The sequence below is a fragment of the Pelobates fuscus genome, chromosome 10 (genome assembly GCF_036172605.1).
Source record: "Pelobates fuscus isolate aPelFus1 chromosome 10, aPelFus1.pri, whole genome shotgun sequence".
Taxonomy (NCBI): Eukaryota; Metazoa; Chordata; class Amphibia; order Anura; family Pelobatidae; genus Pelobates; species Pelobates fuscus.
The window spans coordinates 86,129,971-86,146,434 of NC_086326.1; the positions used below are offsets into that span (position 1 = coordinate 86,129,971).

Genomic DNA, 16,464 nt, shown 5'->3' on the forward strand with positions numbered 1-16,464 from the left:
ATACTTCATTTGTGACACAGCCATCAGTATTGCATATCAACAACGCAAAATACAAAGGTTGCAAAACAATAATCCTCACAGGATCTTATCATAATTATCTAACTAATTATACCCACCAGGCAGTAGGTAAGATAGGAATATTTATTTGGATTTCATAAAAAGACAAAATTACCAACACAATAAATACAGCTGTGCATTGTTTGAGGATGGTGCATAAACAATCCTTAATCATAGTGTCACTTTAAACATGCTCAATTTCGAATTGGTTTCATAAAAGGACTGCACAGCACAAGGATGATTCTAAATGCTACAAAGTACATACATCATATGCTAGACACCCCTACATCATGAATGTCCCCAAAAGATAAAAAACTATAATTTTTTTTATTGTAAATGTTTTGTCTAACAATATTCTTTAGTAAGCTTGAGTAAGTATAATTATTAATACCTACATTTTTTCTTTTTTCTTTTTTTTGCCGATAGCCATCTTTGAACTGCATCCATCTTTGTTTTTGGCAAATTTATTAGCATTTCAATTTTCTTGACAGTTAATGATAAAATAAAAACTATAGTATGTAGCATGTAATGTCAGCAGCCATTTGGAATCTATAATTTGCTGAACTGCTCCCAGCTTTTCCTTGAACTGTCCGATGAGTGCCCAGCAGGCCCGTCGCTAGCGGGCAGGCAAACCAAGCAATTGCTTGGGGCCCCGAGCTGGCCCAGGGCCCCGAGCAGAGCCGGTGCTTCCTATAAGGCTGCAGCCGCCTGAGCGCTCTATAGAGAGCGCTCAGATGGCTGCAGCACTCCTCTCTCGTCACCTCCCCTTCCCTGTAGCGTGGCCGAGCTCCTCTTCCTCCTGGCTGTCAGTCCGGCCGGGTACCGCGCGGTACAGGAGATTCAGTTTCCTGTTCCCGGCCGGACTGACAGGAAGTGCACACTTCCTTTCAGTCCGGCCGGGAACAGGAAACTCAAAGGAAGTGTCTACAGGAAATATGGTTGAAAAATAATCTATTGAAGTATTCCACAACATCACTCGGTATTCTTCCAATGAGACAGAGTAACTTGTGTGGTCAGAAAAGACTGCATTCCCCTCCTTCTTGTCCAATCACATGCTGTTCTGCACTGCAAAAAATGTTCTAGCCATGTGATGTACCCTGGAATTCAGACCAATAATGTAATTTATTTACTTTCTTTAGCTGCACCAATTATGTACAAATAATTATAGGCAAAACCTTTGCACTATAGTTTTTCTAATATATTTTATTAATATTAAATGAGAAGTTCTTTATATGTGTAGGATGAAAAGAGAAATCCTATCTCTCATTTAAAAACAATCCGTGTGGGTACGTTACATGAGATAAAATAGATAATTGTGAAACAAACATTGCAGAAATGGCAAAACAGCTCTTATATTTAGGTGACCAAACTGGCCAAAATAGGTTTCATCTTTAAGGAATTATACAAGTATATTTCTCTTGATGCTATTACATAATTCTGATTCTATATACCTAAATAACTTTACTCTGTTCTGTCTCTGGCAGGTTCCGGTGTATTGTGTATCCATTCAGGCAAAAGCTCACATTGAAGAAGGCTATAATTACCATCATTGTTATTTGGATTTTGGCTCTAATCATTATGTGCCCTTCAGCAGTTACTTTGACGGTGACTAAAGATGACTATCACTTCATGGTTGATGACTACAATAACTATTATCCGTTATACTCATGTTGGGAAGCCTGGCCAGATAAAGAAATGCGTAAGATATACACCACAGTTCTGTTCTCTCATATTTACTTGGCCCCTCTCACTTTGATTGTTCTCATGTACGCTCGTATTGCTTTCAAACTTTTCAAGTCATCTGCCACCATCCGTGGATCCGTGTCTGAGGAAAATGAAGGACGTAGAGTGTCTAAGAGAAAAATCAGAGTAATCAATATGCTAATCATAGTAGCTTTGTTCTTCACATTCTCATGGCTTCCCCTATGGACTTTAATGCTACTCACAGACTACGGAAAACTCACTGATCACCAGCTCAATCTGATTGCTGTTTATGTATTCCCTTTTGCCCACTGGTTGGCTTTCTTCAATAGCAGTGTCAACCCAATCATTTATGGATATTTCAATGAAAACTTCAGACGGGGGTTTCAAGAAGCCTTCAAAGTACAGTTCTGCTCAATGAAAATGGAGCATAAGGAGACCTATTCAGAGAGGAAAAACAGTGGTTTTCTCTTTGGAGTACGGAACCGGATTTTTGTGGAAGTGCAGCCTAGTGACTCAGCTCAAGGTTCGGATTCTTGTAATAGTACTACTGCAAAGACTGGTATGTTTTCTTTAAGAAGTGGAAAGATTGCCCATCACGGTCTGGTAGTTGAAGACTTAGACAATAAAGCATCCAATAACACAGTCAGCATCCCAGCATGGGATATATAAAATGAATGGCTTTTTGCTTTTGATGTTGTGTGACTTCTGCAAAAAAAAAAAAGCAAAAAGGACAGTATAGAGTACTAAAAGTATATCTATTATCCAACAGTTCCACCAAAAAACCTCATTATGATGCAAGGACATGGAGTCACATGATTGAATTTGCTTTCCATCATGTATTCACATAAACTTTAAACTGGTTTTACATTTCAATATGCTTTGCACATGCAAGATTATTTTTTACAAAACTAAAAGAATGTATATACTTGGCTGTCTAATCAGAACTATTACTAGCCAAGCAATGCCCAGCGACAGTAGACTCTTAGAGTAAATTATTTTCACACATATTTTCAGAATAGGAGGAGCATTCAAAATGTTGCTTTTTTTTCACAACCTCCAAGGAAAATGTTGTTAATCTCCAATAATTAGGGCTAAAAGGGTGGGGGAGGGATACACCTGTAATTAAGGGACATCTACAAATGAATAAAAAGTGTTTTCTTGTTATGTGCCTTTAAATGTATGGTATTGTCGTGTAGTGGTGTTTTTTTTTAGAAAATTGTTGCTTTTTTTTAGTTTGAAGAGAAAAAAAACAACAACACAATCGATGACTTTAATTGTGTGCGTGTAGCAGTAGATGTTTTTCTTTAGATGTGGCATGTTTTGTCCTTTGCCTTTTTAAGCACATCATCAAGTTTATGCTTAATAGTAAATTGTTTGAATTGAATGTGTAGTCACTTGGTAAAGCCACACGTTATCATCACAGCCGGGCTCATTAATAGTGTTACCACTCACAAGTTCAGTGAGAATGTATTTAAGTGGGTAAAGTAATGACTAATCTGAGAGAAGAAAAAAGAATTAATTGAATGTATACAAAATCATACAAACAAAAGAAATGACATTACAATAATGTAAATTCAGTTCTTTTTTTTATCAAATCGATGTTACTGCACTGTTTACAGTTTATAATCCAATTTTATTTCACAGCCTTTTATTTATGTTAGACATAAATATTGGGAATTCAAAAAATAGGCTGGATTAGGGATGAGGAACAATGCTTAACTCAGGATTAGGGTAGTGCAGAAGCTTCTGTTTTTTATCTTGTGGAAACGTTTGCATCTTTACAGTACATGTTTACATTTTTGCGAAACAAACAAAATCAGCTTTTTGTTGTTACTTGCCCCTGTCTCCCAGCACACAGTTGCTTATAAATGCAGTAACATGCAAAATTGTTGTGGCTTTTATCCCACCCCCCACATCAAATACATTAAAGGACAGTTGTATCCCTCCTGTCTGATTACTTAATTTTTTTCCTAATCTTTACTGACAGGGTTCCTTATGGATTTATATGAAGAAGCCAATGCCACAGTCATCTTTAAAAAATAAATAAGAAAATTTTTAATAAATATCAACTTATAACAGTATTTAAGGCTTTCCCTAAATCAAATTCATAATGTTTCCCTATATTCATATATGACATTGAATTAATAAGCACAAAGAAGTAGGATAGTCAGAAGTATATGTCACAATATTCCACTTTACTTTTCTTTACAATCACATTTTAATTAATCTGTCACTAAAGGTAAATCCATTCAGAGAATTGGGACTTAAATCACACACAAGCTCTAAAAATGTTATCGATCAGAAGTGAAACATCTCTCTTGATTAGGGAATAGGAATAGGGACTGGTTCTTCTCTGGGATAAAGTAGCTATTGTCAAGTTGTAATCTGAATAAATGTTAATATTTGTTGGCTGAACTGGTTGTGCAATTATTATAAAATTACAAAAATGCTGCTTCCCCAATGAATGTTGCAGGGGAAACCCAAATTAAAGAAATAATAATGAAAAAAAAACACTCACAAAGCAATTGGGTGTGTAAATATATGAATGATCCGGTGCAAATGAACCATGTTTTAACGAAAATCTAGATGAATGAAAAATGAGGAATATCTTGCACACTCGAGTAATGAACAGGGATGATACTTATAGTAACTCATTTATTGTGGAAAAAGATAATAAAATTACAACAGGCAGTAAACAAAATAATGTACAAGGAACATAAATCCAAATACAGACAAAACAAAGAACGGGGGGTCACCGCTAAGCAAGAAAGTTCGCATTTCACATCTAACAGGAGACGCTTCTTCAGCAAGTTGATATTTGTTGGCTGATCTGGTTGTACAGTTATTATAACCTCCACTGATGCAGTTTAAAATATATAATTATTTTGTGCATGTCATATCAATAAATATATGTTATGTGTTTGCATATATATATAATAAATATGAAGGAAGACCAAGGTCAAGGATTATATAAGTCAGGGTGTCAATAAACAAGCCAGGTCAGAACACTCTTTAGATCATGGCTGTCAAAACTTTGAAAAGGATATGATCACTGAGTGGTCTAAGACTTAAATAATCTTAGGATTTGTGCCAGTTATGCATCGCTGAAGCTACGTTGAAAAACCCTATTGCACATATAAGTTGGAGTCCTTGATTCTTCATGCCTGAAATGACGCAAGTCAATTCAACTGTATAGCAGGGCAGTGTATGAATGAACAGAATGTTCAGGGCAGTGTATGAATGTGGGACAGAATGGTGGCTGCGTGAAAATGGTCAGAAGAGATTCTTGACACTGAAGACAATGTCTCCCTTTTGTTGTAATGTTTCAAAGAAGATAATACATTTTGTGATAGCATTAAGCAACATGTAATCTTTATGAGTAATATTGCATTAGATCCACACTCTGAGGCTTAGCTTTTGAAAATGTGTCTTTACAAATACAGAACATGTCTATCTTTTAAGTACACCCCCACATGCATTTTCTAGCAGTCATTACAGATATCCTCCTGTGCGAGTTTCTATTGGTATAGAGAAGCACGTTGATGGGGTTCTCAGATCCAAGATGATAAGGAAATGAAACAGAGGACAAAAAGGAAGTGAATATAGTGTAGTAGGTCAATGTTTGTGATGTAAAAAAAGAAAAGAAATACACTTACAATGTTTGGAGCTCTGCACTAGGCAATTTCTGCACCTGAGTGGTACAATCCCTGCCTGTTGGTATAAACATGGAGTCTTGGTCCGATAAGGCATAGTCCATGTAAATGAAAAACAGAGCAATAACATTGATATAATGTAGTATGTTAAATGTCAGGAATAGTGGATAAAATATGTAAATATTGCACACTCACATTTGGTGGAGCCTTCTGATGGCTTCTTGTATAGGGTCTTTGACTTGCATAATCCCCACTCTTGTGCCTCTGGAGCTAGGAAGGGCACTTGCATGGCTGGGAGTGATCGTAATAGGGCACTTTTGGGAGTGAGGTTGAGGGCTATAATTTGGGTACAATTCGGGTTTGATAGGGTGGTCTGTCACAATATTCTTTATTGTAAGTTGTGCTGGTTATTCACTCATGTGCTTATTCCTTTATATTTTTATTTTTTTTAAGATTTTAGGGGAGAATTGGTATGTCCATGTAATAATATTTCTGACTATTGGTTCTTGAGATATAATCTCTGATATGACCCATTTCTGGAGGATAGAGGTGTTGTGAAAAGAATGTAAAATGAGGAATGGCTTTTTAAATCTGTGAAGGACCTTAAGAACTAGAAGGTGAGGAATGACAAGCATAACAGAGACAAGATAAATATATACAAACACGGGTTCCCTAGAATGGTTCTTTGGTTTAACAGTAATTACAGAAAAATATATAATTAGAACCATTCTATAAAGGGAATAAATACAACTCACTATCTAGAGTTACATCCACCTGTTCCACCCCCACCTCACGTGTCAGCTACTTAATGGAACACCGATTAAATATGTGTAATTTGCATGAAACTGGCACATAAAAGGTCACTGTCACACACAGATATTATTTTAAACAACATCTACCTAGCAGTCTTACAAATAATCCCTTGATTATGAACATATTCAGCTGGCTCAGTTTAGTGATAATGACTCTTTTAGATCTCCCATATCAAACTAATTTCAGCAGTTGTGTGCCAAAATAAATCTTAGAAAAGATTTGAAGTAGGCCACTGTTTCACTTCCCTTAGTTCTGGTGGTTAAGGACGAGAAAAGGAACTCAATGCATTAAGTTGTTTTTTTGACTGTTTTGTTTTTTTTTTCTCATCTAAGGCTATTTTATATACAAAACAACAATTAAATACCGCACTCAAATGCATCATTGTATTCATGAAAAAATAATAAGAGAGTCCATATTTTATATGCAAAAAAGTGAAATTGATTTATTGTACACTGATTATCTAAATTCATTCATCTACAACATATGTACACTATTGCCTACTGATGATCTCCTTCATAATAGATTAGTTCATCAAAAATTGATAAATCACTTATCCATTGGTTACTACATGTATGGTACACAAATAGAAAATAAATCATAAGCTCCTGGATAATTCATCTATGATACAAATACTCATATATGCACACATCCTAGGCTATATACAATAATCTATATTGACAAAATGTCCAGATGGATCCATTCCTTAGTGATCTTCATTGGAAAAAAGGTGTATATACAGAATGTGAAAAAAATAAAAAATAAATATAAAAATATGTAAAAAAATGAAAAAAATGAAAAAACGGAAACTAGTGGAAAAGTAAAAAAGAACAGATGAAAAAAATATAAGTCCTTTGAAAGTTCACTATATATATATATATATATATATATATATATATATATATATATATATATATATATATATTTATATAGTATAAACGTGGTTGGATCTCACCAAAATGAAAATCTCAATCCTAGGATCAGGTAATCCCTGTAAGTATTCCAGTAGTATTCCAGTAGTTCTCAATTGTGTAGAGAGTAACTCATTCATAGGAGTCAAGGAGTGTGCTGGATGTGTGCATCCAATAGGTATCCTACGCAGTAGTGTGTAGCTTATCCTCGGGCGTGGGTTGTAATCAGGCTGCGCACTCGGGACGAACTGTCCCTTCAATGGCCCATGCGTGCAAGTTAGAAACCGCTGTCTATAAATACCAGTCCAGGCGGCAAAAACCTTCCACTTCCATGTTGGCGTAATGACGTCATCCTATAGCGGAAGGTCATGCGTAATGACATCATTAAAATGAACTTTATCAACACTGTTATCCTAAAAACAATACTGTTCTCAACAGAATTGTCATACATGATATACAAAAGGCATGATATTATTTAGGCATCAATTGTGATAAATTTGGAGACTTTACCAAAGAGAAATAAATAAGCCATACAAAGTGTACAGATTATATAAATACATATAAACTTGAGAATGAATATAAAATTTAAAAATTATTAAAATAAACTAAAAAAGAAGAAGGGAACTGCTCATAGTTAGAATATAAGGTAGATAGCCTTATATGGGAAAATTATTATTATCTGAAATTCCCAAAATGACAACATCCAATTCATGGTTTAAGAATAAATCAACTTTGACCAAAAAAATGGTACAAAGCATATTATCAAAAAGTCGGATATGTCCCAAAAGGGACTGGCCATGGAAATACACAGATGTCCACTATAGTTATAACTCTGTGTTATATAATCTCAACTTAGAGTTAATGACAAAACTTACAATATAAGTGGTGGTCATTGGTTGCTCACCTATAGCAGAGTTTCAAGGGTTACATAGAAAGAAAAAGAAAAAAAAAAGAAAAGAAAAAGAAAGAAAAAAAGGGAGGACTATACTTTTATATACAATAAAAAAATTTTTTAACCCAATCTGTCAAAAAAATCAAAAAATCAAAAAATACGAGCACAAAAAGTCATCCTTAAAATACACAGTCGTGCAGTGTCACCAAGTGTCTCGGGATACGTAATGTGAGGAACCCTGGGAGACTTCAGCCAGGTGACGGACCTATACAGGTCAAAATGTTGCCGGGAAAGAGGATCGGACCAATGTTGGTCTAACGGGAGCACTGTAGAGAGCACAAGGTACAAGTCAGCCCATATTCATCAGTCTAAATAGGAACATTTAGTTCACAAGAAGTGTTTCAAGTCATAGTCCTCATTGAGCCCTGAGGGTGACAGTGTCTCCAGGATACTAACTTAGTTTCCTTCAGCAGAATACATTTCTGTCTATCATCACCTCTCCTCAGGGGAGGTACTCTATCGATGACTTGAAATCTTAATTGGTTAACTCCGTGGCCCTGTGTCTTAAAATGTCTGGCCACCGGAGCCTCACTAGTGCCTCATTGTAGAGCTATCCTAATACTCCTCTTCTGCTCCCCTATCCGCTCTTTGACGGGTCTGATGGTCTCCCCCATATATACATATCCACAAGGGCACTTTAGGATATACACTACAAAGTCGGAATTGCAGGTATAGAAACCATTGACTGGAAATATTTTACCAGATCGGGGATGAACAAAATATTCCCCCTTGATCACACTACTACAATGTGAGCAACCTAGACAGGGAAATGTGCCTTTTTTGGGCTCCGGAAAAAATGTAGTCTGCCTTTTTGAACTGCCAATATCTGATTTGACTAACAAATCTCTAAGATTAGGTGCCCTTTGATATGAAAAGAGTGGTGGATTCTGAAATTCCAAGGGCAATTGTGTATCCCCAGCAAAAAGTTGCCAGTGTTTCATAATAATTCTGCGTATGTCTCTATTAATCGGGGTATATGGAGATATGAATGCTATTCTGTCCATCCTATTTTCTTTGGCTGAACTATATAGAATGTCTTGACGTTTCAAATGCTGGACCTTTTCCCTCTGTGTTTGTATAATCTGTGCAGGGTAACCCCTTTCCATAAATTTCTGAGATATGAAGTCCAATCCTGTCAACACTTTCTCTTCCTGTGATATTATTCTTTTGACTCTAAGTAATTGACTATGTGGTAAACCCTTCTTTAAGTGTGTGGTATGGTAACTATCATACATGATTAAATTGTTCCGGTCAGTGGGTTTAATGTAAAGATCACTATATAGTCGGTCATCTAGTCTGCACACCTGAACATCTAAGAATGGAACTGTCACCTTGTCACACTCCATGGTAAACTTAATATTAGGGTCTTGTTCATTTAATGAGTCAAAGAAATCCTGTAGCTGGGCCCTAGTGCCGCTCCAACACACGAACACATCATCAATGTAACGTCTCCACACCAAACACTTGGTGTAGAGAGGATGATTGTAGATACACGTCTCTTCCATATGATTCATATAAATATTGGTGTATGTTGGAGCGACATTAGAGCCCATAGCATTGCCCTTGATTTGTTTATCGTAATTATCCCCAAATAGGAAATAATTTTCGGTAAGTATAAATCTCAAGAGGTCAATTATATACTTCCTAGTATCACTTTGCTGTGATAGGTTCAGGTCTCTATCTAGTGTCCAGTTCACAGCATCTAACCCTCTCTGATGGTCAATCGAGGTATATAGGGATTGGACATCCATTGTTACCAACCAGAAATCCCCTTCTGGCACTTGGATGTTATCTAACAATTTGAGAAATGACGTAGTGTCCTTAATATAGGACTTTTTTAAGGATACATATTTAATAAGAAATGTATCCAAAAATTCAGCTGGTTGTTGTAATATAGAGCCTGCCCCGCTCACAATGGGCCTGCCTGGGGGAAATAGTGGATTTTTATGAATTTTGGGGAGAGTGTAAAACACCGGAATCTTTAGATGCTTTACGTTCATATACTTGTACTCTCCTTCCGAAATTATCCCATGGGATAAGGCCCACTTGTTCAGTGTATCTAATGTTTGATTCAAAATATGTGATGGATCTTGTGCAATGGGTAAATTGTTCCTATTGTCTCTAAGCTGTGTCTCTATTTCTTTGATATAATACATACGGTCCATAAATGATAAACTGCTATTGTACAGCAATGAATGACCCTGTTATATTCACAGTAAGCCATCCAATTTTTGGACTGACATGGGAGAAATCATAGATTCAATTATTCAATGAATGTATACCTTCATGGGTGCATTGAGCTGCCAAAACTAAACATCTAAGAAGGATATTCCATTAATTCCATGTTGCTATACAGTCTTAACAGACCATATTGTGATGACAACATAGTGTAGGATTTAAGCCTTAAAGGGTTAATATATACAATTTGCTGGTGTTTTGATCAACAAAATACACATATTTATCGGAATGCCTACCTGAAAAGGACATTGGCACCCACCTATTGTGTTCACATAAAAGAACCTTTAAATGCTGGTTTTGCTTTGTTGAACATGTGTGACATTTATAGTTCCGATAGGATACAAAGATGAGTTTTCTGTTGAAGGCTCATGGAGTTGAGAGTCATATGGCAGGATGAGGTTGACTGTCGGAAAATGACTAATACAGTTATAAGTTTATCCCTTTTACAACCAGATACCATAGGATGAATTGTATGCTTCTCTTTGAAAAAGTACATGTACTGCATGTGCTTTCTGTCCCCACTTCCTGTGACTGGTTCCTTCACAACTTAGTATGAGGGAGCTTAAGCTACAGCTGTGAATGGTTCTTTCAACAAGTTGATAGCAAACATAGAGCAGATGCAATTAGCTTAGACAACAGTTACATTCATCTTATATGATTGATAGAAATGCTTAAAGGGACACTCAACTGCGTAAAAAAAAATACAGATAAAAATGTCAAATTAGTAGATATGCCCTTAATAAAAACATGCATGCATTTAATTGTTCCTTTTTTTTTATATCTAAGCAGCTTGCAAATACTGCAGATCTCTTGCCTGCTGCCTTTGCAAAACCTCCCCTTCTAACCCCGCCCAGACTTTCTGTGGCTCTCCAATCACAGACTTCCGAATGCAGCTCAATGAGAAGTCTTTGCAAGGCAGGTGCTCTGGACAATTGCTGCCTCTTGAGTTACGCTTCACTTTTTGGTTTGGAGAGTTCTAAATGCAGACACTATGGACTTCTTGCCGCAAGCAAAGTTACATAAAAATATTTTATTTTTATTTTAATCATGTTTTTTTTTTTTTATGGAGTTTTGTGTCTTAATATTACATTAATACAATTTTCTAATGCAAAGTTCCATACGTTATAGTAAGTCACATATGGAGTTGCAGAAATGTATCTCATCCATGTCACTTTGTAATATTTAGTCTCTGTTGTTGGCAGTGGTGCATCCCTACTGCCCAGTTTCGAGTAAGGCAATAGGTGAAGTATAAACTATCATAGTTGTAGCATACACATGCTCTTGATCAGAGTTGATCAATGTGCAAGTACATACTGCATATGTTCACGGCAAAATCATGCCTGTAAGCTCAGCAGTGTAAATCATGCCTTTTTACAATGCTGCCTAAGTTCACTTCTAGTGGCTGTGACTCTAACGGTCACTAGAGGAGCTCTCCATGCTCTGCATGGAAACAATGAACATGCCCCTACAGAAGTGCATGGACTTAATGCAACTCTATAAGGACAAAGCAACAATTTGCATAAACTAATTTCCTAGCACTCCCCTTTGGGATAATCTCAGCCAGGAAGGAAGGGCAGCAGCAGCGAGGCCTGTGCAGCAAGAGAACAAAGGTGAGTAAAGTCCTTTATTTATTTCATTTAGGTGTTGTGGTCATCTAACTAGTCCGTAGAACACTATAGCATCAGGACAACATGTTTGAAGTCTTAATTAACACCATAGTGTTCCTTAAAACTGCAGATTATGAACTTTTAAATAAATACAACATTGCTTAATGTTAAATATACCTGTGGCTGTAGTCACCATCACCTGGACTTTCATACAGACACTTTTTGTAGGACGTTGGACTCTGCCTATGTCTAAGTCACCCTGTACCCATTATAGGTGCATGGTTTGTATTTTTGTTTTATTGTTATATGTTTTTATGTTTTGTCTGCACTCCTGTCCTGCTGAGGATTGCTACCGACTAGGTGGATTTGACTATGGAGTCTGTATAGCACCCTCTGTTGGCAGCAACAGCAATATGCACTACCTAAATAGCAAGGCTGGTTAATTTGCATATTCAGGTAGATTTGCATATTGCTAATTCTGCCGACAGGAGAGATATTTTGTGCTGGTTATTGTCTTCCCCATCCCTTTACAAATATGTTATTATGCTATTAGAATTTACTGTATATCTTGTGACGTGTTTGGGTTATTTTAATTTTATTATGTTTGTCACAGCAATCTAAATGTAATGATTATATTTGCTATTCCCAAATAAAATAAAGTATTGCATGTTAGTTCCATTTGGAAATGGGTCACCTGTGTGGATATTTAGTGATCCCAGTGAAGAGTCTTCAGACCTATTGGCTGGCTGAATGATCCCTCGAGCCCTGGGATAAATCAAGAGAGCTAGGCCTTAGAGCCAAGTGCTTTTTGTAAAGGCAATAGCAATCATTGTAAACACAGCTGCAGTGAAAGAGGCAGAGGGGACGATATCTGCCTGGAAGAAGGGTTGCAGCAGAATAGGCAGAGCAGACAATACCTGCCTGGAAGGAGAGCTGCAGCCTGGTCGGGTGGAAAAGAACCCATGACAAGCTGCTGCTACTGGAGCAGAAGCACTTCAGGTTTCACGGTTCAAGCTAGAAAGCAAGCTTGGCGAAAGTACCCGGACGGAGTATCTTAATGCCCAATGGCTTTGATTAAGTACTCAACATTTTTTTTCCTATTTAAGCATATTTCTTTGGTAATTAGAGTTGTGCTAAAATGTGTTGTACAATGTTGATCTGTTGTTAAACCTTGTTCTCATTGTGGTGGTCACCCGGGTAGGAACATGGGTTTCGCCACCATGGATGTATTTATCCCTCCTTATAGAGCTCTGCCGCAGCAATTTCAATACTAGTAGCAATAAAGAGTAGAATTCCCCAAGTAGTAATAATAATCCAAAGCAAGTATAGCTTTCCCCCACAGACATTAGAATGCTGGGAGTAAACTGTTTATTCAGGGCCACACACGGCCTTTTATTCAAAAGCCCCATACATGGGGTTTCCAAGACAACATTACAGGGTAATCCTTCCCATGATCCTCTGTGCCTGAGAGATAATTACCTGGGGAAAAACATATAATTAAATTATCTCTTAGGTACAGAAAAATCAAAAAATTTTATGATACCCCAAAACATACATAAAACAACAATGTACCCCTCAAGTCTTATATCCCCGGATAGCCTAGATTTGCACGCACAACATATCTGAAAAGCGTTCAGATCCCACAAATGCTGCTGAAACACCACTGGGGTAAAGGTTTGACCGACCGCTCATGAGGCTCCTGCCCAAAATAGTTCCATAGAATCAGCGATAGAGGTTGGTCTCTTTTGGGAGTACGAAAACACAGAAAATAATGAACGTATGCTTGAGCCGGTAGGCAGATGGTGTTCACCTTATTCGTGGGGATGATTCGACTGAACAGTGTTCTTCCAGGAGGTATAGAAAGGAACGCAGATGGGGATGGAAGTTCAGCGTTGTTCGCAAGGTCGAGTGCCCGATTTTAGTTCCATGCGCTCGACGACCAAACACCGCTTCCTGCATTCACGTGAACAAGATGGCGCATTTGTCCATACTATGGCGTGTTCGTCCATTCGAACGGCGGCCACCCAGCCGACCATTTAGAACACTGAGGTGTGAATCATTATTGAAGTGTTAACGGGGTAAATGAGGTTAATAAACATACTGGTGGTCTGGGTATTTTGTGGTTTTGTTCAGTTACTGAACAAAACAGGGAATAAAAGAAAATAAAGTATTCCAATGACAGGATGGTCTGTCACACTCATTTTCTGCATATGAAATTGGTATATATTATCTTATAAAGGGCAGTTTCAGTGGTGTGAAATATTTTTTTTCTATTTCACTTGTTTGAAATGATGTGATCAGAGATTGGCATATTGAACTATAAAAGAACACAAACAAGTGTTGAAGTTTACAACTATGAAAAACAAAATGAGATAAAATGGTGAAAATAGAAAGGTAATCATCTAAAAAGCCTGCAGTACAGTTGGTTTTATGGAAAGTAACAGGGCCGAACTGGGAATGAAAAGCAGCCCTGGAAAAAAATTCCATACCAGCCCCAATGCATAGTGCCAGCATAGTGTACAGATATGAAAGCCAGAAAAAAAACTGAAAAGTATCACTTAAACGTGAAAGAAAGCACTCATAGGACTTCAAAATAAACAAAAGAGCAGATTTGTTGCAAGCAGATGTACATTTGCATATTATCAATGTTTCAGTCTAACTAACTACCTTGACATATTAAGGAAAGTTTTGTAATTGGACTGAAATTGGGAATGTATGCTATTGCACAGCAGTAAAAAAAAAAAAATGATTTTAGCTTGCTTATTTTGAAGTAACAAGAGTGAGCTCTTCACTTTGCTGACAACTGGATGATCTCAGTCAACGCCAATTTAATTCCTATATGAATGCATTGAGAGGCTATTGCGCATGTGTGGCAAAACGCTGCGCATTACTGCACCAAGCAGCATCTCCTCATAGATATGCATTTTATCAATGCATTTCTATGGGGCACGTTCAGCACCTCCATGCGCCTCCATGCACAGCGTGGAGATGCTCAACATAGGTGCTGCACACTGTGCAACTGTCACGACTAGTAATGTGGTCCAGCACGCAGAATCTATGTAAACATGTACATAAGTCAGAAAAGGAAAAATAACAGGACAGAGCGTAAACCGGACCTTAGAATGGCCGGACTAATACGCTAGAGACAGAGAATGGTCAAAGGGAAAGCCGAGGTCAAGGAAGCCAGAAAATACTCAATACCGATAAGACAAGCCAAGTCAGGGAAAACAGAGATCAGAATAACCAGGGAAACGCCAAGGATCAGGATACCAGGAAATCAGAAACACGAAACTAGCACTTTCAGGAAACCAGGAAACTGAAACCACGACATGGCAAAGTACTAGGGTGAATTAGGGGTTTAAATACCCCTCTCTAAGCTATGATTGGTCAGAGGGCGACCTCTGACCCCAGAACGTACGTGTGCGTTGACGTCCCCCAGCCCTATGTGTCCCATTAGACCCACCCCTAGCCCCCAGGTGTCCCATTATCTCCCCCCCAGCCCTCAGGTGTCCTATTAATTTCCCCCAGGTGTTCCATTAGTCCCCCTAGCCCCCATGTGTCCCATTATTCGTCCCCCCCATCCTGAGCCTCCCGGTGTCCCATTAGTTTCCTCCCCCAGCCCTCAGGTGTCCCATTAGTCACCCCGCTAGCCCCATGGTGTCCCATTAGCCCCCCCCCCCAGCTCTCCCTGTACCTTGCTGTAGCCTGAGCAGGCAGACCGCGTGGAGGAGCTCCTGCTCACTGTATCCAGTCTGACAGGAAGCAGCCATGTACTCTTTGTGAGCACTTACTGTAAAACTGGGTAGGAGAACAGGAGCTCCTCTACCGTGGTCTGACTGCTCGGCCACGCTACGTTCTGTGACCGGCAGGAGGAGAGTGCATCCCCTCCTGCCAGTCACCCTGTAATTGTGCCATGTGGCTGTAGGCCAGTGTGCCCTAGGTGGCCGCACACCAGCCCGATAGTGTGCCGGCCCACCAGAAAATGTCCCTGTATCCTGGTGGGCCAGTCCGGCCCTGGGCAGTAATAGGGGGCCATTTTCCTTGGGCTGCACAATGCCGAATTTAGAACATTTGTAACCTATAATCTTTTCTACTGACTTTATGAACTCTAAACTTCTCAAAACATGGGTCTTTAACACAAATGAATGGTGTTTGAAGCTGTGCAATGAGCCAATGACACTTAGTTTTTTCAACTTTGTATATAGCATACAACATTACATAATATAACAATGCATATTCTTCAAAATATGCATATTACTAGTGAGAATTTGGGCAATGATTTTGTCTGAATAATTTCAATACATTTGGTTTTATTTTGGTTGTTACAATCCACAGACAGCACTAATTCACTCATTTCAGAGAGTGGCATGGGCACTTGCAGGATATGTATATAAAATTCAGAAAGAAAAATAGTAGGTTCAAACATATGTATATATATTAATGTATATGTATACCGATATATGTATGTATGTTCTTGTGTGTGTATTTCTGTGTCATTGTGTGGATCTATGTGTGTATGTGTCACTGTGTGT

General features: G+C 38.0%; 1 protein-coding gene across 1 annotated transcript in view; it reads left to right on the forward strand.

Annotated features, from left to right (window-relative positions):
- NPFFR1 (neuropeptide FF receptor 1) overlaps positions 1–2,855 on the forward strand; it is a 268,435-nt gene extending 265,580 nt beyond the window's left edge. Inside the window, exon 4 of the mRNA XM_063433738.1 lies at positions 1,542–2,855. Coding sequence (XP_063289808.1) covers positions 1,542–2,430 — 889 coding nt within the window. The 3' untranslated portion in view covers positions 2,431–2,855. The remainder of the gene's footprint in view (positions 1–1,541) is intronic.
- The last annotated feature ends 13,609 nt before the right edge of the window (positions 2,856–16,464 follow it).